The 25,451-nt window shown below is 38.9% G+C and overlaps 3 protein-coding genes across 4 annotated transcripts; 1 reads left to right on the top strand and 2 right to left on the bottom strand.

The window, feature by feature from the left end:
* Positions 1 to 8,308: 8,308 nt before the first annotated feature.
* On the bottom strand, positions 8,309 to 13,775 carry pdrg1 (p53 and DNA-damage regulated 1). Its single transcript, XM_041783281.1, has 5 exons — positions 13,667 to 13,775; positions 11,924 to 11,999; positions 9,875 to 9,949; positions 9,656 to 9,736; positions 8,309 to 8,805 (listed from the first exon to the last, which is right to left on the bottom strand). Exons 1-5 carry the CDS (start codon positions 13,748 to 13,750, stop codon positions 8,723 to 8,725), a joined length of 399 nt encoding a protein of 132 aa, XP_041639215.1. The 5' UTR covers positions 13,751 to 13,775; the 3' UTR covers positions 8,309 to 8,722.
* Positions 13,776 to 15,395: 1,620 nt separating this feature from the next.
* LOC121507396 lies at positions 15,396 to 21,498 on the bottom strand. The gene is made up of 4 exons (XM_041783697.1): positions 21,283 to 21,498; positions 20,938 to 21,022; positions 17,034 to 17,098; positions 15,396 to 16,955 (listed from the first exon to the last, which is right to left on the bottom strand). Exons 1-4 carry the CDS (start codon positions 21,396 to 21,398, stop codon positions 15,620 to 15,622), a joined length of 1,602 nt encoding a protein of 533 aa, XP_041639631.1. The 5' UTR covers positions 21,399 to 21,498; the 3' UTR covers positions 15,396 to 15,619.
* A 574-nt stretch (positions 21,499 to 22,072) lies between these two features.
* On the top strand, positions 22,073 to 25,238 carry LOC121505423 (small vasohibin binding protein). Of its 2 annotated transcripts, none has more exons than XM_041780752.1 (3): positions 22,073 to 22,255; positions 23,693 to 23,816; positions 23,964 to 25,238. In XM_041780752.1, exons 2-3 carry the CDS (start codon positions 23,703 to 23,705, stop codon positions 24,048 to 24,050), a joined length of 201 nt encoding a protein of 66 aa, XP_041636686.1. In that variant the 5' UTR covers positions 22,073 to 22,255; positions 23,693 to 23,702; the 3' UTR covers positions 24,051 to 25,238. The 2 variants fall into 2 exon arrangements, with proteins under 2 accessions (XP_041636686.1, XP_041636695.1); XM_041780761.1 differs by lacking the exon at positions 22,073 to 22,255 and adding an exon at positions 22,273 to 22,603.
* Positions 25,239 to 25,451: the final 213 nt, after the last annotated feature.

Raw genomic sequence — 25,451 nt, 5'->3', positions numbered from 1 at the left:
CCTCACTTTAAGCTCAACTAGTGGTCATAGTAACTGACCTTACCTTTGATGGGGGCTGCTGCCACCTTACTGTTCTGATTTGGTTCAGAGATTGACAAATTTGACAAGAGCATCACCTTTTTATTGACAGACGAACAGGGGTGGGATATTGGTGTGCCTGAGTATACAGTTGAACCAAAAGTTTACATAGGCTGTATAAAAAGACACAGCCTTTTCTTTCTCACTGTCTGACATTAAATCAGACTAGACTTTTCCTGTTTTAGGTCAGGTAGGATTACCACATTGGCAGCATCATGTTGTGGGGGTGCTTTGCTACAGGAGAGACTGGTGCACTTCACAGAATAAATGGCAGTATCTATCTATCAGAGATGGGGACTTGAGTCTGTGACTTGGACTCGAGTCGCACTTAAGTCGCACACATCAGTGACTTGAGACTTGACTTGGACTCGTGATTTGGGACTCGTTTTTCCATCATGATCGTTTGTCCCCCTGTCACTCTTTTCCCCGTTCCTCCACTTCTGTTTGACGGTTCGTGCCACTTTGCACCAACGGCTGCTCCCCTCTCTTCCTCATCCTCGTTCATGCTGCATATGACACACAGCCGCGACACTCACGCACACACCTTTTCTGAAACGCACACTAACATGTTGCTAGTGCAGACTGCAGACTTCAGGCTTCAGTCTGTTGAGGGCAAAAGTTTCAGAATACCTAAACTCTTTTCTCCTGTGTTAAAGCTCCTCTCTGACCATGGAGGATCAGCATCAGCGCTGTTTGTGTGTGCGAAACCAAATATTATTTGGTTAATAATCCTTTAATATCATATGTTTATGGGGAACAAATTAATGTTGGAATCTCAGCATTGTCGCTTATTGATAATGAGCGGACATAAAAGACAACAGGAACATTAAAACTTTAAATAAGGTTCATGGAAGCAGCGAGAAACAGAGATAGACGGATAAGAGGCTGTAACAGATAAATGAGTAACTAAGGAGTCCAGGAGATTTCAGCTGAATAAAGTAAAATTTAGTTTAATTTTACCCATATAAAGAAATCTACACCATAAATGATGACAGAAGTTTTTTAAGGAGAATGGAGGGAGAAATACTCAGTATACTCTGTTGAAGATCCTTCTGAGTTAGAATTAGAAATGACTATTAAGTTTTATTTTATTTCAGATTAAAGAGTTCATTAACAGTTAGTGTTTTTGTTTTAGTATAAAATTACTACCATTAAAGAAATATATCTGACAAATAAGATCATTTAATCTCCAATGTCTCAGTGTCTGTCTCTATCAGTGAAGTCTGACTCATGTCTCTGTAGTGTTTCATATGTACACAGAGAGGAGCTTTATTAAGAGGAGAGCTGATATTGATCATGTTGATGAGGGATCTTATAGCAGAGGTACATATGATATATATCACATACATTCCCAGCAACAGAACTGTGGCTAGTGGAAACACTGAGGTGCTAGTAGCCATTAGTCACATTGGCTGGTGTGAAAAAAGTTAATGATAAGCCCTGTTCATATGTAAGTGTACACATGCGCACACCATGGTAAGCTGGCCACAGACAATACCCCACCCTGCTGATAGTGATAATACAGTACAGGATTTAAATTCCTCAGATAGAAAAATGCAGTTGTCTAAGCAGACTGGACAAAAAAGGGTTTTCAGTGTAACAACTTTCTCGTACTCATCTGGAATCACGAGGAGTTTTTTGGGTGTTGTAATGGGGAATTTTCCCAGCTAGGCAGATTAGCACACTACATGGTTTTATTCAGAGCCTAAGGGTGGATGAGCCATGCAGATTCACAATGAGAAGACTTCTGCATTGCTTCATAAGGCTGCAAAGATTAAACTGGCATTAGATGTTCACCAGAGCATTTTTAAGTCTCCCGACCTAGGTAAAAGGTCAAGACCTGGTCATCTCTTAAACCCTCTAGACATTTCCAAGTTAAGGAGAAATGTATGTATTTCCAGCTTGGACAAATGGCAAGAACAAGCATTTTTGGTGGACTTCACTTGTTAGCTCAGATTACTCCCAAAGGTTTTATAGCAGTGTTGTGGCTGCTGCAACAGGAACAGTTGCAGAACAGTTTGGGCCTGTCAGCCAAACACAACTGAACAGAAAAATGAAAACATTTCCCTTTAAATGTTTAGCCTTTATGATATGACAGCAGTCAAATAAAAATTTTCCCAAGTTGCAAACACATTCAAAGACATTCAGTTTAACAAGAACTTTGAGAATTGTATCGCAAACCCTAATTAATAGGTTTGTTTGATTTTTGATAATATTCAGATAAGGACCAGTGTTGTTCCTAATGTGAATAACATCATAAATTGTTTGTTAATCAGCAGAGTAGGAAGTATTCAGACCATTTAAATGTTATGTAAGAGGGCTTTTACTGGTTAAGAACAATGAAATATTCTGCTGCTCTCTTTATGTCATCGACAGCCGAGGCTGGAGGAATTATGGTACCCATTTGGACCATTCTTGTAAATGTGAAATCTAAAGAATGCTTTCACAGATTTTCTTCAAACTTTGCATCAGCGTCCACCATGAGACAAGGGTTAACTGGTGGGATTTTGGAGGTCTTCGGTCAAAAGTCAAGATCACAGGGCTCATGTGAATCCCTTGTTTGTGAATGTGATATGTTAAGAATGCTGTTAGGGATTTCCGACAAACTTTGCACAAATGTCCACTATGTCTAGTGTATTAACTCTTTCGATTTTGAAACTACATGGCTAGTCCATGCATACTTTTCTATAGCTCACACTACCACAGTAAACACTCTTCTCCCCTTCTCTTTGACCCACAGCTGTACTTTTACAGGTGAGCATTTGGATGCTTTGCAGAGGCAAAAAACTAGTTGGCAATTGTTCAAGTTTTAACTGTCTACAAAAGTAAGCAGCACAATAAGTTAGAAAAGTATTTCTATGTAATGATTGTGTGAAAAGTATTTCTATGTGATGATTGTGTGTTACTGCTACCACTGGGTCAGATTCTCCTGAAAAAGTTATCAGCATTCTGACTGAAAGACCCATGTTCATTGCAAAGGGTAAACTGTTTTGTTTAATAATCGTTACGCAGGGCTTGATTTTCACTTAGATAACACAACACACACACATTCGTGTACTAGACTGTACTAGATCAACAAAAAGAAAAGGGTTATTGTCTACAGGGGGCTCCAATAGTGAAACAAAAAAATGTTCTGTAAAAGTTACTAAGACACTAGTACACTTTTAACACACAAACATCAAAAATCCACTGTCTCAAAATATTACAACATCATAAACCATCCGTGCAAAAGGGATTAATAATACAGAAATGTTGGCCTTCTGGAAAATTATGCCTATTTATGCACTCAATAATTGGTTAGAACATCTTTTTGCACAAATTACTGCATCTATGCTAGGTGTCATGGAGCCAGTCAGTCATGTTATGATACCCAGGTTGCACTGATAGCAGCCTTCAGCTTCTCTGTATTGTTGAGTCTGATTTCTCATCTTCCCTTTGGCAGTACCTCAGAGATCCTCCATCAGTGACACATACCTGGTAGTGTTGGTGTCTCTGTGGGCAGGGGCCAAGTCCTGCTGGAAAAAGAAATCAGTAGCTGTTTCTCAAAGTCCAGGATCCTTCTTCTGTTGGAAGGATCCTCCTGAGTCAGGGCTCTCGTAGGTGAGGCCAGAGTCCTCCCTGGTAACTCTTGAACACATCTGGAACAGGCTGGTGAATGTGCGTGATTACATCATAGAAAGGGTCGTGCCCATATACACGACACTGGCAGCAATCCAAATGAGGGGGGCGCTGCAACAACTTTTACCTAGCACCGTCCAATATGCTATCATATCATATAATCATAATATATTTGAAAATAATATCATAAAATCATTTTCATCATATAACATAATATTATAGTAATTTGTAATATAATTATATTCTATGGCGCTACTTTTACCCATCCAGCTTTACTTTGGTGCCATAAAATAGTGCTCAAGGGCCCGATTTCCCTCTGATATTGTGCAATATATTTATTTTTTGAAGAGAAGTAAAGCCGTATGTATTGGATTGTGGGTAATTCCTGCAAGTGGAGTATACATATGTGCATCCTTAGAAATCCTCTGTTGGGGCGCAGGTGGCCGAGTGGTTAAGGTGCGCCCCATGTACGCGGACGGCCCAGGTTCAAACCCAGCCTGGGCCCTTCACTGCATGTCTCTCCCCTGCTCTTGTCCTTGTTTCTGATTATATCCACTATCCTCCTCTATCAAAAAAATGCCAAAAAGAAAAAAAGAAATTCTCTGTTTGATGGACTCAGTCCTTTGAAAAATGTTGAATATCCTCAACAGCTAGTATCTCCATCAGGCTCTCAACAGATGGAAGCACAAAGTGCTCTAAAATCTCTTGGTAGACCGCTTACAGCATTGACTCTAGACTTGATGAAGCACAGTGGACCAACAGCAGCAGATGACATGGCATCCCAAACCATCACTGACTGAAGAAACTGAAAACACTGGCCTTCAAGCACCTTAGATTCTGTGCCTCTCTGAGCCTCCTCCAGACTCTGGGACCTTCATTTACAAACAAAATAGAAAATTTAGTTCCCCCTGAGAGATGACTTTGGACCACTTAGCAGTGATCCAGTTCCTTTTCTCCTTAGCCCAGCCTATAGTTCCTGTGGCTAAGGATTGGTTCCACATTAGGGACATGACACAAGTTCTTGAAGCGGATTTGTTTGACAATCCTCTAAAGGCTGACCTCATCCCTGTTGCTTGTGCACCTTTTCTTTGCACACTTTTCTCTTCTAGTCAACTTTCCACAAACATACTTTGATACGACCTCTGAGAACAGCCTGCCCTCTTAGTAGTGACCTTCTGTGGCTTACCCTCCTTGTGGAGGGTGTCAGTGACTGTCAAGGACCCTGCACTTTCTCATTTATACTTGACTTTGCTTTAACCTCTACTGCTCCACAACAGTGCACAATATTCTGAGGTTTCTGCATCTCTAAACAGCCAATAACTCACAGTCGAATTTGATTCCAATTTTGAAGATGTGGATGACAAAAGAATGACAGCTAAATGAGGTCTTTTCTCTAGAAAGTCATAAAACACTCCAGCTTCAGAGCAGGAAGGAACCGAAGCCACACACGCACTGCTGACAAGCCAAGGAAAGCTACAAACCTCTCCAGGCGGGTCGTTTTGAGTTATTAGTTCTGTAATCAAATCACAGATACATTCACATCTCCTAAAGAGTGTCAGCTGTTGGAAATGTTAAATACATGTTGTTCATCAAACTGTTTCATCAGTATCACTGTTTTCTGGCACACTGGTGCTGTTTCTCGATCTGATTAATATGTCTAATGCAAAATCAGAGGCACAGATTTGACCTTTGATATCTCTGAACTCTTCACAGGCACACCCAGAACAATTAAATATGTTTTATAGATTTGTTTTCATTCTTTTTGGGTTAGTATCATTTTGTTCTCGTAGTCTGGTAAGGCAAAACATCAGCATTTTATAATCAATCATCACTTGAGAATGTTTTGATTCACAGCTCAGCAGGTGGAAGACGAATGCTGACTGTGAATGTGTCACCTTAACACTGCTGCATGTGTTGCCCGGTATAATTGCCTTACATTTGAGACAATCAGCAGGTTCCCATCCTTTGACTCATAAGTTCATCACTCAAAGCTGCTTCCAGGTCTGAGAGCCATGGCACGCAACCAAAGTCTGAAGAGAGAGTGAACCAAAACTACCACCACCCCCACACACAAACAATCATACCTACTGTGTGACTGTCCCCGTCTCTCCCTTTCTACTGCTGCCTGAGGCTATTCATGTCTTTTCATGCTTTGTGGCATGTCAGACCGAGAAATTACACCACCGTACACAGGTTCACACTTCACTATCCTGGGCACGGCACGCTGGTTGTTTATCACACACATTATGACTGAATAAGTATGGTATGTCTCATTTAAAGACAATCAACACAGTCACAACAACAACAGAGTCAGGACTTAGGGGGAATACTATGCACAAAGATTATGCAGAAAATACAGACATATAAATACTTGTATTCTTTAACAAACCTGAAAAAATACATCTTACATTATACAATGGCACACACATTAGACATTTCTAAAGAAGTTACTCAGCTCCCAAGAATCAAATCTGATGTGTATCACAAAGCCAATTAGAAAGCAATCCAACTGTAACACCAGAAGAGAGAAATATCTATCTGAGGAGGCAGAGTTCACAGACTATTTCTTTGCTGTACTATTGCACTCTACCTCCACCTTGTGGCAATTCCCTGACAATAAGGCCTCCCTTCAAACTACATCAGAGATCATGCTGATTAGTTCTGACAATCCAGCAGAGCAATGGGAGAACCTAGTAATCCAGACATTCTCAATGGAAAATGAAAGTAATTTACAGTCTGGGGTTTTCATCTTCATAGCTCTGGTTTTCAGTTCAGTAGTACTCACTAAAGTGAACCCATTATCACAGTAAAAAAACAGCTAATTCTAACAAAAACCCTCTTAAACAGCACATCCCATTCACTCCTCAGCTCCTGCAGTCACATGATGATGTGTCCATGCGTGAGACATTTAACTAGTGTTGTATTCAAGACCACACTATCCAAGACCAAGACCGTTCTCAAGTACAACACTACACTTGACCCCAAATTGCTCCCACTGCCATATCAGTGGTGCCTGAATGTGTATGGACACATATGAATGGGATTATTTTATGGCTACTGCAGCCTTCACCATCAGAGTGTGAATATAGAGTGAATGGGTAAATTTTACCTGCAGTGTACAACACCCTCTGAATAGTCAGACTAGAAGACCTCCATACAAGCCCAAGTCTATTTACTGTTCTAAACTAAGCTGTGCATTATACTGATTTATCATTCATACCTTTACAGCTTTATTTTCTAACTGTGCCGTAGCTTAATGATGCAGTTTTGCTGTACAATTAGGGGTTAAACGAGGGATGTCAAACTCAAGGCCCGAGGGACAAATCAGTTATACCCAGTTTGCAGGATCATATATATTTTTTAATATCTGGCCCACCAGTATAAGGTCTGCAAAATTCCTCCATTTTAAAAATGTAAATTTAACCTTGATGATTTAAAAAATCCTTGTCAAGTCATATAAACTTAAATAAGTAAAGACTAAAAATAATGAGATAGAAAGTCAGGATATGGAAAAGAAATTACGTGTTTTCATTTCCTATTTTCTCACAATTGACTTAAACTTGTGATTTTGACCTTTTATCTCATATTTTGACCTTTTAGGTTCACAATTTTAAATTTTAAGAGATGTTTTGACATTTTACACTCCTAAATTTAACTTTCAATACCATATTTTGACCTTTTTGACTCACAATTAAAATTTTCAACTTATATTTTTATCTTTTAACCTCATGATTTTGAATTTCATCTCATTTTTTACCTTTAAAACACAATTGTGACTTTCTACTTCATATAATTGCCTTTCTCAAACATTATTTTGACCTTTAATTTCACGTTTTGAGATTTTTTAAAATCTCAGAATCACTTATCATCAGTGCTAAGTTTTTTCCCCATAATTTAATACTGCTGAAAGTTGACAGTTAATGGTTATATGTTGACCCTCTTAGGCTCTCTGGTTAGACCTTTATTTAGAAGCCAGCTTCTGCTGTGATTGAGTTCAACATCTCTGGATTAAACGCTAATATTTACAACCAATAGGTGTTTAGGGTCAGGTGCCCGTAAAAGTGCATCTGACCCTTCCCACCCTGCTCTCCTGAGCACCTCAGCATGAAACCCACGGTTTTACCAACAATACCCAAAGATGTGCTGAAGAGAAGTCACAAAGGAGTGCAATCAGCAACTCTGGCCATCAGTCAAGGTCCAGGCCTCACAAGAGTGTAGTAAGACCAGGAGGACCAAGGACCAAAAAACTTTAGTCTACAAAAGCATGCTTAGTCGCATATAAATCAGGATTATCCCAACAAATACTAGTTTCTGAATTCTTCTAAAGCTCTAAAAGCCAGTGTTCTTTCTGTTGTTTAAAGTTGAATATGCACATTTATACTGGTTGTCTTTGTTTTCTTTCTTTCAAGGCTTAAACGCAGTAAAACATAGTACGGACTGTCTAGTGTGAGGGTGCCCTTAACCTGATGCCATTTAATGCTAATTAGAGACCCGAGGCTGGCTACACATTAGACAATCTTAGGCCCAATACTGGCCTAATATAAATGTAACTACCCTCATGTTTCTGATCCTCTACATTTTTTAAATTAGAAAAGATTTGAAAATCATCTAGTGTGGAAAAGGAGTATTTTATTTGGAAGTTGGAGAATTGTAAAACCACAACTTTAATTTTACTCAAACACAAACCTTTGAACAGCGTAACTCAGTAAGAGGATAATTATGCAGTGGTGAAAAAGATGCAATGAACTTTCGAAACAATGTTCAATGAAGACATGGGTGGAAATATGAATAAAATTCTTTACAGAATTCTGTATAAATGTTCCTTTTCACAAGTAAATGTCTTTGACAAAAAGTCTCCTGTGGGCTGGTATCAAAAATGTCCGTTTTATCTGTTTTGTTGACCATCCAGGAGGCAGGTTCGTGGTCATCATACTGTCCCTTGGCTTCCATGATCCCTCAGTGAAAGAGAGATGTTTCTCTTCATCCTTCTGCACTCAGACACATTCAGTAGTCCAGAATAGAGATGCTATCTCTTTAAAAGCCCATTAATGGCTTTGAGTTCATCAGAAGACAGAGGAGAAAGACTGTAGCCTCTCAGCTCAGGTTTTCCTGAAAAGAAAAAAAGAAAAACACAACCGCCCTACGGTTAGGTTTGGTATACGGTGCACTGACGGATCAGCTTAACCCTTAAGAAGAAGGGCTTTCAAATGCATGACAATGGTAATGCCCTTGGACTGAATTTTGAAGTAGATGAGGCCTTTTTCCAGAAACAATGAGAAAGATCACCTTTTCATCCAATAGATTAACAGGAATTTATACTGAATGCAACCCTCTATGCCTGTTTCTTTCTTCTACAGCTATCACTCTGAACGTGGCTGGCCTTTGTTCCAAATCTCCCTGCTGACACTGGGACACATTCAGGCTTACATGACCACATAACATCAAATTCAAATATATGAGAAAGCTTTTCTATGTACACACCAATGTACCAAATACAGACATTAGTTAAGTGCAGATAGCAGACATATTTCAGACATTACGGTGTCAGCGATAAACAATAAATGTTTTACATGTGTCCCTGTTCAAATATAAAGATAACTGAAGCTTTTCATTCTAAAAGAGATAAACTGCATGGTTAATTTCTGCTCAACCATTCATGCAGAATCTCTGCTGGTTTCCAGACAACCTCACGGTAAAAACTAGGAAGCTGCAGAGCAGCGAACATTTTTCAAATGTGACTCCTTAAAAAAACATTCAACTCATCTCTTATTGTGCATTTTACCTGGATTCCAGTCTCCTTTCTAAACTAAACTAACTAAAACAGAACATCAGCTTCACTTGCAGATATGTATTTAAAAAAACCTTTCCTTGTGTCTCTGTGAGAGCAAATAAGCTCGTATTGTAAACACATTTCTTTAAATATATGCGTTATATTAAAAAGTGGAATTGTTCCTCTTACCTTGGATCTCATTGAGATGATTGACTTTCGCTTTCAGTGCTTTGCGAAGGTCATTTATTTCCTTGTCCAGCTGCTCTTGGTCTAAAGGTGAGAATTATGATCAAAAATGATTCAATAAGATGATACCAAAGAAGATGTGTGCATTAGTTTTATTTATGGTCAATTTAGAGTTAGCAATATATCAAACACATTTATGTGAAGATGAATTAGGAGTTTTACCTTTCTGAATCATCTCTCTTGTCTTCATGTTTGGAAATTTGATGAACATGTTACCCAAGCAAACCTTCACTTTTTCTGAAAGTGGCATAAATGTTTAGAATCAGTGACAGTACAGTGACAGCAGAAATAGCCCTACAACTGTAGACACAAGCCTGAGATCTCAGAACTGCATTATAGTATAGTTATAGTAAAGTATACAGCTGGTTGGCAAACCTTAGTGCCCTGGCTGGAGGGTGAACATGAAGCAGTCCACACTAGTAGGATGGTGCTAAACCATGAAGAGCTTTAAATGCTAACAGTACAATCTTAAATTCAATTATGTAGGGAACAGGAAGCCAGTGCAGAGAGAGCAACACTGGGGTAATGTGGTCCCTCTTTGTTGTGCCTGTTAGGAGGCAAGCATTTTGGATTAGCTGCAAATGCTGGACTAAGGAATGGTCCAAGCCTAAATTCACATCTTGATGATATAACACATTTTTTGGCTTGAGGAAACACTTGACAAAATAAAAGCTCTAGAACATATTATAATAGATAACACAACGCACTTCTCTTTTCAGTCATTTTATTAAAAAGCACAAGTGTCTGCCTATGGCGCACACGTCCTAGACAGGAGACAGATGGATGTGTATGCCAGAGGAACTGATAAAGCAGACAATGTCACAGTTTACAACAGATAATCATTAGAGCACTACACTCCATACACTAGGCTATATCTCAAAATGTGTAGTGTGAGAATCTGTTTTAGTAACTATTACTACTACTACTACTAGATTTACTCAAACTAAGTAAAAATAACTGATCAAATTTACTTACTTTATTCTTAATCAATTAACAACAAGGAGCCCTGCTCAACTGAAGGCACAGCCAAACTTAAAAGAGGATATCAGGCCACATTTTGGATATAAAAACTTCAAGAAAACAGACGAGCTGAACCAAAGAAAGGCCATATGCAAGATGTGCCACACAGAGGTAAAATATTGTGTGAGTACTACTAGTTTGGAGTCACCTTTAATGCAAACCCTGATATTTTTAAGTCACTGAGTGCCAGCCCTTTTATAAAATGGAAAGTGGCTTGTGCCAGCGATTTTTGCCATTTTGAGTCATCTTTCAAGACCCACAGAATATTTTGTACTATGATTCTGAAAACACCAAATAGCTCAAATGAAGGAAGAATCTTCCAGCGTCTAAGTTAGAACTTTTAGCTTAGATTACCTCCGTAACGATCACTCTGCTCTTTCACCCCAGGTTCTCCACCTCTGATGTTTGATCTACCGTCACTTCTGACTGTAGTGTTCCAACTACGTATCCCAGAAGCCCCAAAATTACTCACAGGGAGCGTGAGAGCGCCACCTTGTGCCAGCCGCCGAAAAAACACTTTGACATATATATACATCAACGGCACTCAGTGAGTTAATAATGTGCCTGGTTAGAATGTTTTTTGCACTATATCCAAATTTGGTTCTCTGAAAATCTCTTAAATGTTGAAGCAAAATAGGTTTTTGTAACTGAAAGACCCACGTGAATTGACATTAAATCTTATCGAATCAAATCATGAATCGTATCGTATCAGGCAATCAGTGGCAATACACAGTCCTCATTGAAAGACTAATGCAAACTAATGCAGACTACCAAACATGCTGCTGTGGTAGGCTGCTATGCTAGGCTGCCAGTTTTTAACCAGGGAAATCCTTAAGATTAATAATCTTATTTTCAAGCCAAACCACCATGAGGTTTCAGGTTGGAATGCATCTGCCAATGCAGATTAAACATCATCCTGCACATTTTATCTGGTTTTAGACTTCTTAATTCATATTCATGGACATCATCAATTAATATGTTATAGTTTATCGTTATTATTGGTGAATGGCGTTTCTCATTGTGGAAAGTTTTTTTCGCGGTACACTGCAAAGGATAAGATATCACCCATTCTTTATGGACAATCCTGTCATTTCCAGTTTGAAAGCATCGCTATAATGTTCACCTAAAGGCCTAAAGCCTCAAGACACTGCTTCTTAAGTGACTGTTGTATAATCTAAAAGAGTCACTCACCTGTTTTGGGTATTTCATTTTTCAGTGCATTCAGAGCCTCTCTGTTGCTGTTTCTCTTTGTGTCCAGGTCTACTATCTGAAACATCCACAGAGAACACAGGTTATCTACATGATACAGTAGTAAAGTCTGACCCTGAAACAATGTTTGCTTTTTAACATGGGATGAAGGATATGTACGCAAATATGCAGAAATATCACAAATAATACAATATTAAACAGTTTGGATTATTGAGAAAATATTGTCGTTCAATCAATCAGTCTTTGTTTCTATAGTGCCATTTCATAAGCAAAGTTAACTGAAGACACTTTACAAAGGGGGAAGGTCTAGACCATACTCTCTGATGCCTATTATTATGAAGACCAGCGCTAATCACCATGAGCTCAGGACTAGCAGCGGTATTCGTTCATAAACAGCAGCCACACTTTACAGCTTTACGTTTTATACTTCTGCATCCATGAATGATCTTTCTGAACAACTGAAAGCTTGTAAAACTGGATGCATGATGGGTGATAGACTTGTTAACCATCTGATGTATGCTGATGACCTGATCATCCTGTCACCCTACAGTGCTGGCCTACAGCAACTCCTCAGAATCTGTTGTAGTTATGGTGTACAGTATTACATTAAATATAATAATCAAAAGAGTGTCATAATGATAGTAAGAGCAAACGTTGATCAGAAGCAGCACTTTCCATCCTTCTTTATCTCTGATCAAGCCTTTAGTGTAGTGGGAAAAAGTCAGATATCTGGGACAAATTATCAGAAATGATTTGTGTGATGATGATGATGTTCAGCGTCGGTGCTGTAAAATGTATGCACAAGCTAATATGCTCGCACACAAACTTCACATGTGTACAGAAAATGTCAAAAGTGAGCTTTTTGGAGCGTACAGTACTCCACTGTACACTGCTCATTTATGGTGCAACTACAGCAAAGCTAAAATGACAAAGTTACAGATAGCTTATAATGATGCATTCAGAATATCTCTGAAATTTCCTAGATGGACAAGTGCTAGTCACATGTTTGTTACCAATAATATGTCCACATTTCAAGCTGTATTAAGAAATATTATGTATAAATTTATGGGTCGATTAGTTGATTCAGAAAATGAAATAATAATGTCACTTACTCAGCTCACAATGAGCGACACAAGGTTCTCATCTTATTACTGGAAACACTGGTTCAAATGTCTCATTGTGTAATTTGTGAACTGCAATTTTATCCATTGGTTGTTGTTTGTTGTTGTTTTTATATATACAGATACGGGTCTGGAATAAAGTATAAAGTAAAGCATGCACTTAGAAGTATGTAGAGCCCTTCCCTTGATTTTCACACTTTGTGCAGAACAACTTCAGAAGTTCAGACTGTGGTAAATCCGCCATAGTTCTTAAATCTTATAATGTAAGTCAGGAGACAGATTTGAGTGCAGGTTGGTCAACTATGGTGATGTTTGTTGTACTGTTTTTACTGCCTTTGTCGATATTAAATCTTCCGCTCGCCGGAGTATTTCGTAATTTAATGACTTATCAGATTTTGTACAGCTACCCGGAGTTGCTGTTTAATTAAAATATACTACTCCAACATTTAAGCCACTTTACATGTCAGCTAAAGCTCATGGCTCCCTATTTAGCTACTTAGCTTGATAGCTAGCGTGCTTTCAATGTGCAGCGTTGTTATAATTCCACTTCGGTAAAGACGCGAACATTTTACAAAATAATGTATCCAACGCGGTATGAAGTTACCTGCTGTTTTGTAGTGAGAACATCCTCGGCTGCCTCCTCTACTTCTGTTAAATATTCCAAAATACGCTGGGATACTGCGTCCATGTTGGCTTTCTGTGTCACTACAAAATAAGTCCGGCCTGAAACAAACTTCCGCTTCTTCTTTGTTGTCGGACCCAGTAGAAGCATACCGTCACATCTGTGCGTCACATATTTTATCGGAGTATTCAGAAAGAAAACCAATTCACAAATTTCGATCATAAATATTAAAATGAAAATTATACAAACAAAAATATTAAAATTAAATGTAATAAAATCTGTCTTATTTATGCCTACTTATCTACAAGGCTTATTTCACTTTAAATAAACCAGTTATTATTAAATCAGCTGCGAATAATCTATTTAATTTAACCATGATTTAATCTTAATTACTCGCAATGGCATACCAAAATCTCTTTTTACAAGAGAGTCCTGGTCAAGACACCAGCAAGAAGTTCTACCCATATGCCAAAAACAACAAACCCCAACAAATAAAGGTTTTATCAATCAACACATCAGCCGTGTTCAGCAGTTCAACATGTGCACACGTCATCTTTATTGTTCATATTTCCTATTAGTTTTTGTAGCCTTTTTCTGTTAGTATTGTATTTACCACCATGTATTTTTATGTGTTCAGAATTTTCTTTTAAGAATTAACAGATACTTCTGTCAACCCTTGTTCAAAATGGGATGTCTATTGTGTGCTTAATTTTGAGTGCTTATTTAGCTGTCTTGCCTTGGATTGCTGCGTCATAAAAACTGTAAACAATCATGTTTTTGTTTGTTTGTTTGTTTGTTTTATTATAGATTTATTTATGTTTTTAGTCAAACCAAACCTGGATGTGTGATTTAAAATCTAGCATCACACAGCTAAGATGGATACACCAAGACTAATGGAGCAATAAAGGCTTTTGTTAACTAGTCCTTTAATTCGGTAAGACAGGTAACCCAGGTATAATTTGTTTGTTCTAATGTGAACATAAGTTTACGTCTCAAGACAAATGTGTTAATAATCCACTGTAATATTTTCAAGGTTGTGTTAAAAAGCTTTAATCCTCAACTGCAGATTTTATTTTATAGTATTTTAACTGCAGCCTAATCATTTTTACCTCCCATGTAAAGGAGACATTCAGCAGCTTTTCTTGTAAATTCTTAAGATGGCATAGCTGGTTTGTGAAAATGTAATGTCCATTTAATTAGAAATGATCTATTGCTGGAATAGAGGCGCTCTCACAGGTCTTTGCAATGTTATTTTACAGGATTGATCAATGGAAAAAGTAGGTGTTTCCTAAACAGCTTTATAAGCTGCTGCAAAGGGATTAGAGGTATATGTGAGTTCTGTCATGACATTTATTGGCTTTTGTTGATTGTCTAAAAGAGATTTTAAAAATAAGCACAAATTCTGCATGTCTATAAATATTGTAATAAACCAACAAATACAAAAAGAGTAATAGTCCCACATTCAACTTTACTAAACTTTTAGAATAACTTTGAGAACGTCCTTCTGTTATTTCTGTTGTGTAAGTTTTACAATACATTTTTGATTGACAAACTTAATCAGAATCTGCAGTAACATCAATGTTTTGATACATCAACAATAAAGTGACTGAGGTTTTCAAGTCTGAATTAGGTACAGAAAGACTTTATTTAATATCTAGACATTACAAAGACTATAAATGATCAGTGTGTGAACATTCACTGCTGTGTTAGCTTATCTGACTGTAATCACAGCATTGGATTTAACTGAGTGTGTTCATAAATGAGCTGAGATGAGAACCTCTATTGGAACATAAAATGCAAAATCACAATCTTGCTACTCTTCCTGTCAAACAATTCAAAAATGAAAAATAACTGAAACTACATTCATAAATAAATCATAAAAATAGTGTTCATGTCTGTGGCTTTTCGATTACACCTACAATAACCAAGTTGCTTTTATGTAACAAACTCCACCTGTTTCGGTCTGTTCAGAGGAGAATGTTTACCCGGTAAATTGTCCATTATTGCAGTGACAGCGTCTGGTTTGATCTCCTGTTCCTTGAGCCCAGCTGTCCTCCTGTACTCCGACCCTCCTCTTCTACTCTCTGAACCGCTCCGTCTTTTCTCTGATGCACCTTGAGGTCTTTCCACACCACTTCTTCTCTGCTCTGAGCCACTCCTCCTCCTAAACCCTCCAGTCCTGTAGTCCCATACATCCCACAGCGCCCCGAAAGGGGCCCACACACTGCAGTCTCTAGGAGTGGAATGAGGCTTTATGTTAGCACCTTGAGCAGTGTTGCGGATGTTTCCTGAGGCTTGCATTCTCCTCAGGTGGCTGTTGGATCCCGTAGGGCTGCTGAACCTTGGGGCTCTGGAACCTGAGCTCCTCTCTGTTGACTGCACCCGGCTCTCACTGTAGCTCCTTTTGGGAAGAGATGTCGGCCCCCTGTGCTCCAACGTTGGGCTCAGCCTGGACTGACGGGCGTGGCTGTGCGTGGAGCGGCAGCATGAGCTGCCACAGGAAGTGGAGTAGCGAATTCGACAGAGAGTACAGGCACAGCCAGATAGCAGGGCCGAGTGGCTGGCTAGAGAGGAAAGAAAGGTGAGGGGGAAGGCACGCTGACACTGGAGGATACACTTAGGAGAGCTGAGGCGTGACGTGGCAGCAGCAGACGACCTGTGGCAGCTGGATGTCACATCTGACACAGCGGACTTCCCACCCTCCTCCTGTACCGTCTGAATCTGACACCACTCCAGCTGCAGCAGCCTCTCCAGGTACCTTTCCAAAGGGCCCACAGGTCTGGGTCGCGGGCCCCCACGGCCCTCCATGTTGTAAAAGGCAGCCAGCTGACTGAGGTTCCAGGAGTTAAAAGGTGGGGGGAGGAAGTCAGGGAAGTCAAAACCACCATTGCTGCGTAGTCTTGGCCTGTAGCTGCGAGAAAAGCGAGCTTCATCTTCAATGACCTCTGGTCTCAACTCAAGCTGTGGAGGATCCCAGCGAGAGGGGGATACAGGAAGTCTCTCAGACTCGGACAAGTCACTGTCACTGTCACCTTTGTCATAGCTGCTCATACCGGTAACCCCTGGGTTTGGTGACAGTCTACTTAGCACCTCTGGGCTCGCCTCAGATGGGCGATGGCAGGGAAAGGCTGGTGTGTGTCTGCTGCCTTTGTAACCACTGTGCTTGTGTTCTCTGCGGCCACAGCGCTGAGCAGCAGGCTGCGCGGTTGGCTCCATCTTATTCTCTCTGGGGGAAGGTGGATGGGACTTTGTCTCCATGGTCACCTGAGCACTAATGAGAAAGGTAAATTATAACATTTCAATATCGACGTACCAAGAATGAGAGTATTTTCTCAAAGAGCAATCTTACCTGTGCTGGGAAGTTTTCTGTTTGGAGGAGGAGTGGGTCTTGTGCTTCCTTCTCTGCTGCAGCCTCTGTGATCACAGAGAGACAGTTACCTACACAGCATTTCTATTTTTAACTGATAAACATTCACACTTTACTGTAGGGATCTACCAATTATTTCCTGGCTGATTATTGGGCTGATATTAAGCATTTGCCTGATAATCTGCATCAATGTTTAATTTTGCTGATTGCCAATACTTTAGCTACTTAAGCTCCACCTTAATTCTGTTTTCCCCTCTGGCTGTTTTTCACTCTCCACCATCTACCCACAACACCATCTGATTGGCTAGATGTCACTCAACTTATAACATTAAACACTGAAGCCTAGATGTCATGGCACATATGCATCAGTTCCAGTTTTCCTGCTGCTACTTCTGTTTCTTTGTGTGCTTTAGTCTTTATAGAACTAGTGATCCCCACTGAAATATAAAGTTAAACAGTGCCGGAAACTGGGAAAACTGGCACACACTTGGAACTCTGAAAAAATGAGAGATTTATATTGTTTTCAAAAATGGCCCAAAGGAATTGCCTCAACAGTGCCTTCTTTCATACTTTTATGGAACACTGTCAAAGGCAGTTTTACTGAGATTTATGAAATTTGGCATGTAGATGCTGCTTGGGAAGATCTACAAAAAACCCAGTGGGACCATGTTTCTATCTCCTACAGGAAATCTGCCATTTTGAATAAATTAGCTAAAATTGGGGCATTTTGGGCCTGTCCCAGGGGTCATGCCTGATCTAACTTTTCCAAGGAATTTGATCCAATCGACTTGTCTTTTGGCACTGAGCTTGAGGAGAAATGGATGATGAAAAATTCCTAAGGACATATTCATTAGTCAAAAGGTGTGGCTGTGGTAAGCATTCAAATTTGCATATTTTTTTGAAAAGCGGGAAGTTGGTTATAACTCAGCTGTAAGAAGTCCAATGAGACTTAAACTGTCTTTGTTTCTGAAGGGTCCATGCCTGGTCCATATGGTCAGTTTTAGCATACATCATAACACCTCCAAGTGGTGACAGGATATGTGAAAGTTTTCAGTACAAGCTACTGTTTGAAGACCCTGTAAAGCGAAAAATAAATCCGTATTTAGCTTTGTTGTATGAGGTGTCACTGTGTTACCAACAGCTAAATCAAATTTCAGTCAACTGAAACATCTCCAAGTTTATAAAATTAAGCTTCAAAATCATGAAAAATGAGGAAGCAAAACTCTGCTCCAGGATGGTGTGGGCGTGTCTGGTGAATGAGCCGAAGCCATGCAGAATCTGAATGTTAGCCTTATGATAAGACTGCAGTTGCCTGGCTCTGGTCCAGAAGAGAGACAAAGTCCGTTTTCTGGCTCAAATCTCTGTTATGTTGCTTTAAATGATCCATAGACCACTGTGGCTGATAGATTTGGCAAATTTTACCTCACAACAAACACAAAAAAAAACAGCATTTAACTAACTGTTAACTTTCAATACAGGCAGTGACATCAGCTAACAACAGACTGTACTGAGATGAACTTCTCTGTGATTTTAGTGTTTGAGGGGCGGCGTCATTCCCCACTGTGGGCTTGTGACATCACGAGTCCCCATATTGGCCCCACCCACATAAAACCAAGCCAGGAAAGAGGTGAAAAACTTTTAAACAGACTAAATCCAGATATCAGTCACATGTAGATCTCAGTGTTTTCACATGTTTACAGCAACCATATTCCAACATATCTAGTGTGTTAAGACAAAAACTTCAGATTCCAGTTTACAGGGTCTTTAAAGTCCTCTGGAGATATCAACTTCAAATTTGGCTCAGGAAGGCCTAAAGAAGTGGAATCATGTCTGTGCAAAAATCTGTGACTTTTTGTCCGAGAGCGTCTCTGTGGGGCGACAAACAAAAAAGTCCTCATTTGGTCTCGCCATGAATTTTTGAACGGTCATAACTCTGTTACACATCATCATGTCTCAGACAAATTTTCTATGCTAAATTACTGTCCAGGCCTGAACTCATTCATGCTCATAATTTTGATAAATTGTGCAGCGCCACCCTGTGGCAACAGGAAGTCACTGCTCCTGAGTTTTACTTCAGTTTTACTGCAGTTCCTGATTGGTTGAGAAAGTAAGGCTGGTATTTTCTAAGATAATTCCCAAGACATTGACCTTTAAACATATTACAAGGTCAAACATATACACATAAAAGCATTACCATGGGGATTTTTTGTCTGCCATGAAACAGGAAGTAGAATTTTGAGGGGTTTCTGCTATATCTAGGGCGATGAAACTCCACAAAATTCAAATTGTGATGCAGAGATGATCAATATTTCTCTTAACTTACAAATAAGCTCCCACTGCAAAATCCATCCAAATTACACCTTTAGCCACCTCACTGACACGGTAGGCTAATATTGGGTGGAGCATATTTTATACTCCATCATTAGTAGTATTTCAGGGGTAGCGTTTGTGTTGGGGTAGTGATTTTAAACAAAGCAGTTGAATGATGGCGCACCGGCCTATTTTTTTATGATGCTCTGGTTATAAAAGCAAATTTGCCACTCAAATCCACCATAACAAGACCCTTATATCATCACTTTTAATGCATGAACTAAGCTAACCAGCTACCTAAATACTTATGACCAAAAAACTTTAAAACCATATGAGTGCCATTTTCTACACTTGACTTTATTGTAGTGTTTACTTTTTAATGGTAACGTTGTAACATAACATAGTATATATAATTGCTTCACACTACAACGGCATAAATGGTTGTCATCAATGGTAACTGTTCACGAGTGCAGTAGAAACTTTGATGGTAACAGGAGACCTCATCAAGCAGAGGCATCAATGTCTTGAAGTATTTTTGGCTGAAATCAGAAGTAAACTATATTTTTCTTAAAAAATATTTTAAAAACTGTTGCTCTCTTCAGGAGCACATACCATCCTTTTACACTCAGGTAGCTCTTGGTAAGTCTGATCTGGATATTTCTAACGCTATGGCTTATAAACAAAAATGCTATGAAGAAAATGAAAGGGAACTTTACTTAGGGGACAACACTGTGAAGCTCTGTTTGATTACTGTAGATCTAGACATACACAAGTTATCATCCAGCAATCTTCAGCAGCTGATAGCTAAATTGTTTTCTTTTTAACTACAGCTTAACTAGCAGGTAGCTTTTCTTATTTTGTATTCTACATTTTATCAGTAAAATGTCACTATAACCGTAAATGCACATCTGTTCCAAATATTGTTTATCTGTCTCCATAAGGTGGGATAAAAGGAAGAGACTTCTGGGGCCCGGTCAAACTGGAGGCCCATGGAGGTCAGGAAAATCATGGTTTGTTGTAAAGTTAAGCTATTTTATATATATATATATAATTTTTTTTTTTACCTGAATAATAACCACTCGTATCAAAGTAACAAAACATGATTTTTATTCATTTATGCTGTAGTACGATAATATGTTTTTAAAAATGTAAAATACTCATCCTAAAACAGAATTACCTTTCATTTGGTACACTGACAGGGGCCTTTCACCTGGTTTTTCAGGTGCCCAGCCAATTCTGTGGGCAGTAAGTCTGTCTAATGAAATACTAAGAATTGGTAGTGATATCGGCCATTAAAATAAAATATTCTATATCATCTTTAAGAAATCATAATTCCATATACTGAAACAATTTACAGTCAAGAAAATTGGTAATAACTAATGAGAACGTAGATTAATAACGTTAACCTTAGAAAGGAATACATTGCCATTTCAACTCAACGATCTGAATTTCTCCCAACAAATTTAACTCAAAATTAAGATGGAAAAATAAATAAAGGTTTGCTATAAAAACACCTATTCATTTAGTAAATGTTTATGCAATCCCTCGTTCAAATTCTACTTCACCTTTTACTCACCTTGTCATGGTTATTATCCTGATTTGGGAGCGAATACTGAGGCTGCTGGGACTTCCTTTGAGACTGCCGCCTACCCATTCTGTTGCTTTGAAGAAAGGGAAAAACATTAAATATTTAACAGAACCAGCGACCCAAATTTTATAGCACATGAAAATCCGATATTATTATGCTGGAATAAAAAGTACACGTACAGGTTACGTTTCTCTATAGTTACGCACAGCACAAAAGCCGCCTCTAATCAGTTAAATATCACGGACACGCAGAGCGCCAATCAGTGCCTGTTACAGCCACATAACAGAATCTGTGTGTTTTTTTAATTACATGACGAATGATATCCACAGCTACCTGTCCACATTAGGCCTGTTGTTGCTCCACACCGCCTTCTTCTTCCATTCCCTGTCCCTGATGGAAATCCTCTCCTGGCATTGTTGTGGCACCCGCTCCAGCAGGACTGTGCCCATCCCCGCTCACGGAAGGCACCAATAAAAACGGAGAGTGGGTTGTTCACGCGGAACGTGGTAGTATGAGCATAATGAGAGGGGGCCGAAATGCTAAAATCGCCCTCATTTTATTTAAAAAAAAAATATGTCGGCGTGACGGTAGTTTGGCTGCTGTCCAGCAGAGGGCAGTGCTGGCCCACAGGGTGACGCTCTACAGCTCCTATTATCTAATAAGTCAGGTAGGTGTATGTGAGCTGAACCTTGATGCTACACACTGGGGCAAAAAAAAACATCATGACTTAAAATTTGTATTTCAGCTGTGTCGCTGGAGTGTGTTAGTTCCACATTGTGCTATCAGGAAAGAGGAAGATGTGGGGATGATAACAACATTTGCAAAAAAAAAAAAAATGAGTGCTGAAAAAAGATTTTGGCATTCATGCCAATGTGATAATTTTAGTTATCGACATACAGGGAAAGTAAGAGAGGATGTTGAAGAAATCGGAGTCGGATTACACCTGAGGATGTCTGGACGTGAGGGATAACAGGAGGGGAATTTGACGTTACTCGGTCAGCTGGGTCTGACTCATAAAATTCACAATGTTATGAGAGAGGAACACCATGAGTAGACTTTTGACATACTACGCAAGGTCGAGTTTTGTAAAGACTCAGTAGGTGTCAGTAATGTAAACAGTTGTAGATGCCACATAAGAAGAAGACCACCGGAACCTTTGTACGCACGCTTGGCTGCATACTCGGATTTGTTTACTGGTGACACGCTAGGAACAGCTGTTCCACTCGGCTAGCCGCTAGGTTGCTGCCAACTTGCATGCTAATTTAACCTCAAACAGCTTATCAGTTTCAAGCCCTCTCTACTACACGTAAGTGCGCAATTATTCGGAATATAGAAATAGATTGTGGTTGAATTGTTACGTTAAAAGTCAATACAACATGGCGTTAACCTGGCTTTAGCTAGTTCAGCTAAATGTCAACAGGCTAATGTTAAACTGAACATACCATAGACGTTTAAACGTAGCACATTAAAAGCATGTCTATTCTAGTTTAATGTGTTTAACTTATAGAAACTGCTGATTATAAACATCACTATGACTACTTGTTTGTTAGACCCTAACGTGACCCTGTCTCTCTATGCCCTATAAAATCCGCTCTGCGAGGAGAACAGGTTCGCATACATGACCTGGTGACTGCCTCTGTTGTAATTACACCAGGTATTTAAGTGTCCAAACGAGTGCATCTTGTTATTTAATATTATCCCTGAAAACACACATTAAAAGGCTTTTATGTTAATACATTAAACAAAAGGCATTTGTTGGGATACTATAGCATCTAATTTTCTTGATGATGTCCTGAGCCTTAGAGTTTACCCTCCTATAAAAGATTGGTGACAGGTCAGGTAATGTAACACGGATGTTTTTGCTGGCAACCTTGACCACATGCTCTAGCCTCTTTTTATCTCCTAAAGCGAGGCTGCCAAACCAGGAGATAAGGGCAAATGTCAGGACAGATTGAACCATTGATTGACTAAACAATGCCATGAATTTGTTGCACACACCAAACCGGTTGAGGAAGTTAAATCGCTGCTGTGATTTCCTGTAAACAATGTTCGTATTTTCATTAAAAGACAGCTTACTGTCGACGACCACACCAAGGTACTTAAAACTGGTGACACGCTCCACAGTCTCCCCCTTAATCACAGTTAAAAGTGGTGGGTTTGAGTTCCTTCTAAAATCATAGATGCTGTGTGACTTGAAACACCTGTGTTTAGCCAAAAAGTACAGGTTGAACTAAAAAAATAGTGTCATGAAAAAGTCAAGCTTTCATGAGATTAAAGTCGGGAAATGAAACTTCCATATATTCTAGGTTAACCATTACAAAGTGAAATACTTCATGCCTTTTTTTGTTTTAATGTTGCAGATTACAGCGTACAGCTCACAAAAATCCACTATCTCAAATATTAAAATACCAAAAACCAGCTGTCAAATAAAAGGATGGATAATACAATAATATAAATGATTGCATTTATGCAAAATGGCGTGGAGCCAGTCAGTCCGTGGCACTACTGGAGTGTGATGAAGCCCAGGTTTCTTTGATAGCAGCCTTCAGTTCGCTTGTGTTATTGAGTCTGGTGTCTCCATCATGTGATTTTCATGAGGTGAAAGCTGCCATCTTTTTTAAAGGCAACATATGTTGTTTTTAACAGCATGCAAGGTTTAGTTGATTTATTTTCTGTCTGGTTTGCATCATAGTTTTGACCGTTTACAGTTACGGTTGTCTAAAATGCTGTGTTAAATCTGAAGGGTTGTCAGCATGGAGCCTGCCTGCCGTAAAGACAAGCCAAAGCTGAACTCTACCCCTACGAGAGGAGACAGAGCCAAGCAGAAATCTGCACAGCAGGAGCTCAAGCAACGACAAAGAGCAGAGGTGACTACTGTACTAGTTGTATACCTGGCATAACTTCATCATCATCATCACCAATATAAATTGAATCAGTAGTGTATTACCTGTATTTCACATTCTCTCTGACTTCAGTCTAATCAAGTATGTCTCCTTTCACCCCTGTATTCACAGATTTATGCCTTGAACAAGGTGATGACAGAGTTGGAGCAGCAGCAGTTTGAAGCCTTCTGTAAACAGATGCAGTCACAAGGGGAGTGATCGCTGCCTTTTCTTCATCTGGACTCGGACCTATCCCCTTATGAAAACACAATGTGTGCATTCTGTTACAAACTTGCAACCACACGCTTACTGAAGTTCAACCAGACAGTTTTTATGAGTCACATTTTTGACTCAGCCTGTATGTGCACAGTCTGACTGTTATGACCTGGATTTACTAAAAGCTTTGTTTGGGAAATTCTCCCAAATATGACCAAGAGGAAGAAGAATCATGTTCTCCATCCAATTACACTGACTTTCCCTTGGCCTAAAAACACCTTTGACCTTAATTGTATGCTAGAGCTGAGCTTGCAGGCTCTCTGTCTTACTGTCAACCCTTAAAGCTACATGGATTTATTTTGATTGATAAGGTCAACTTGATTATTAGTTGTACCCCATTTAAGAGGTATTTCAAGTAAGTGTTTTGGAAGGACAAAATATATATATATATGTTCAATGTTAGACACCTACTAGTTAAAAACACATTATGAAACTTTTATTCTTTCTTTCCATCAATGCAGAAAAAGGTCCTAATTTTAATCTTCTTATTAAAGAGCAGAATTAGTGACAGCTTTACCCTGAAGTAATTACATGTTCAAGGAATTTGAAAGCACTGAAAAGCACATAGACAGGAAAGAATAACAAAAATGAAAGAAACCCCCCTTTTTTTTTTAATTAAACCTATTTGTGAAATATGATTAAAGAGCTGTGCATGTGCCATATTTAATGGTATTTTATCAGCCATTCAAGGCTTGACAAAGCACCTGATCCTATGCTCCTGTTTTACAGTGTCTCTCTTATGTCTGAAATAATTTCAAAAATAGTTCAGTGTTCACCTTTTTTATTTATTTATTTTCACATTTGGAATACTTTTGTTTAGCACTGTTGAAGGAAATGCACATTTTATTGTGCAGTGCTACACTAAAAGTAATAATGTACATGTCCTAAAAGCCTTTGTATAAAATATTTTTGTCAATCAGAGCCATGTGTACATTACTAGTATCATTTAGAGTTGGCGCCCACTGTTGGATTATTTTTTTAACTTCATGGCTGATATTAAACATTATAAATAAGCTCACATTTAAGTCAAATGAATTTCAAATTGAGCTAATATTTTTCATGAAATGGTAAAATGTCTCAGTTTCAACAGTGATATGTTTTTTATGTTCTATTGTGAATAAAATATTGGTTTATGAGATTTGCAAACCATTTCATTCTGTTTGATTAACATTTAACACCACACCCAAACTTTTTAGTAATTGGGGTTGTACATACCAAGGACACTAAAGATAAAATGATAAAGTTGACACCTCTCAGTATGCAGGGTTCCTTTCAAATCCAACGAAGGATAACACATACTTTTTTAGCAGTTACTTGTCACAATGTTTGGTAACCTCGACTATC

Source organism: Cheilinus undulatus, linkage group 3, assembly GCF_018320785.1.
Source record: "Cheilinus undulatus linkage group 3, ASM1832078v1, whole genome shotgun sequence".
Classification (NCBI taxonomy): Eukaryota; Metazoa; Chordata; class Actinopteri; order Labriformes; family Labridae; genus Cheilinus; species Cheilinus undulatus.
Note: the sequence above shows the minus strand (reverse complement) of the source record. Positions and strands in the feature narration are given on the sequence as shown.